Consider the following 1216-nt stretch of genomic DNA (forward strand, 5'->3'; position numbering starts at 1 on the left):
CCGGGTGACAACGCCACCCCCGCTGACCCCGCGCTGTCCCCGCAGGAGACGGACCAGCTGGAGGAGGAGAAGGCGGAGCTGGAATCCGAGATCGCCGAGCTGCGCAAGGAGAAGGAGCGCCTGGAATTCGTGCTGGTGGCCCACGCGCCCGCCTGCAAGGTCCCCTTCGAGGACATCGGTGCCACCGTGGGTGCCGCCGGCCCGGCCGAGGTGAGCAGCAGCCCGGGCAAGGCGGGGACCGTCGCTTTCCTGCCCCCGGCGCCGTTCCAGGGTCCGCAGGGTCCCTTCCCCGGCTGCTGCCTCCAGCCCGGGGTCCCGGCGGGACCCCCTAACGCCACCCCCGCGTTTGTGTTCACCCACCCAGAGGGAGCCACGTGTGGAGCCTCGCACCAGCGGAGCAGCAGCAGCGACCAGTCCTCGGACTCCTTGAATTCTCCCTCGCTCCTCGCGTTGTGAACGGGGTCCCCTCTGCCCCCCAAAAAGTGCCCCCCCAATGTCGCTCCGAGCCCCCCAAAAATCGGGCACCTCCTCCCTGCCCCCGCCGCTGCGCCTCGGGGATGGGCTTTGCCCGCCCCGCTTTTTGTTTTTTGGGTTTTGGTTTTTTTTTTCCGGCTCCGGTGGGGTTTTTTTGGGGAGGTTGGGAGGGGTTTTTTTGGGGTTTTGGCGCCTTGGAGGTGGTGGCCGTGATGGGGCTCCAGCTGTTCCCGTGGCTGTTCGGAGGTGTCTGCTCCTGGTCCCCGTCGCTTCGTGGGGTTTCACTCAGCGTCTCCGTCCCTCTGGAGATGTCCCTGCCTGACTCCCACTGCCAGGAGAAGGTCCTGTGTCACCTCAGAGGTGTCCATCCCTGATTTCAGAAATTTTTCTGATTTCTCCGTCCCTCTGGAGATGTCTCTGCCCGATTCCCACTGCCTGGAGAAGGTTCTGTGTCACCTCAGAGGTGTCTGTCCCTCATTTCAGAATTTTTTCTGATTTCTCCACCCTTTTGGAGATTTCTCTGCCCCATCTCCATCCTCCTGGGAAGGTTTTTTTTGTCCTCCCCGTCCCCTTTGGAGGTCCCCGTCCCCGATCCTCGCCGTCCCAAGGGACTTTTGGCAGCGTCTCCGTCCCTTTGGCGACGTCCCCGTGTGATTTCCGCCACCTGGACAAGGTCCCTGTGGTGTCACTGTCACTTTGGAGGTGTCTGTCCCCAATCTGTGCCATCTCCAGGGGGTTCCAT

General features: G+C 63.1%; 1 protein-coding gene across 1 annotated transcript; it reads left to right on the top strand.

Moving 5' to 3' along the window:
• Positions 1-3: 3 nt before the first annotated feature.
• LOC130588642 (protein c-Fos-like) lies at positions 4-1204 on the top strand (the record flags this gene model as incomplete). The annotated part of the gene is made up of 1 exon (XM_057389545.1): positions 4-1204. A coding segment is annotated over one exon (453 nt), but the record flags the coding sequence as incomplete, so codon positions are not given.
• Positions 1205-1216: the final 12 nt, after the last annotated feature.

This window comes from Malurus melanocephalus, unplaced genomic scaffold, assembly GCF_030028575.1.
Source record: "Malurus melanocephalus ecotype Western Australia unplaced genomic scaffold, MMel_1.1 scaffold_8539, whole genome shotgun sequence".
NCBI lineage: Eukaryota > Metazoa > Chordata > Aves > Passeriformes > Maluridae > Malurus > Malurus melanocephalus.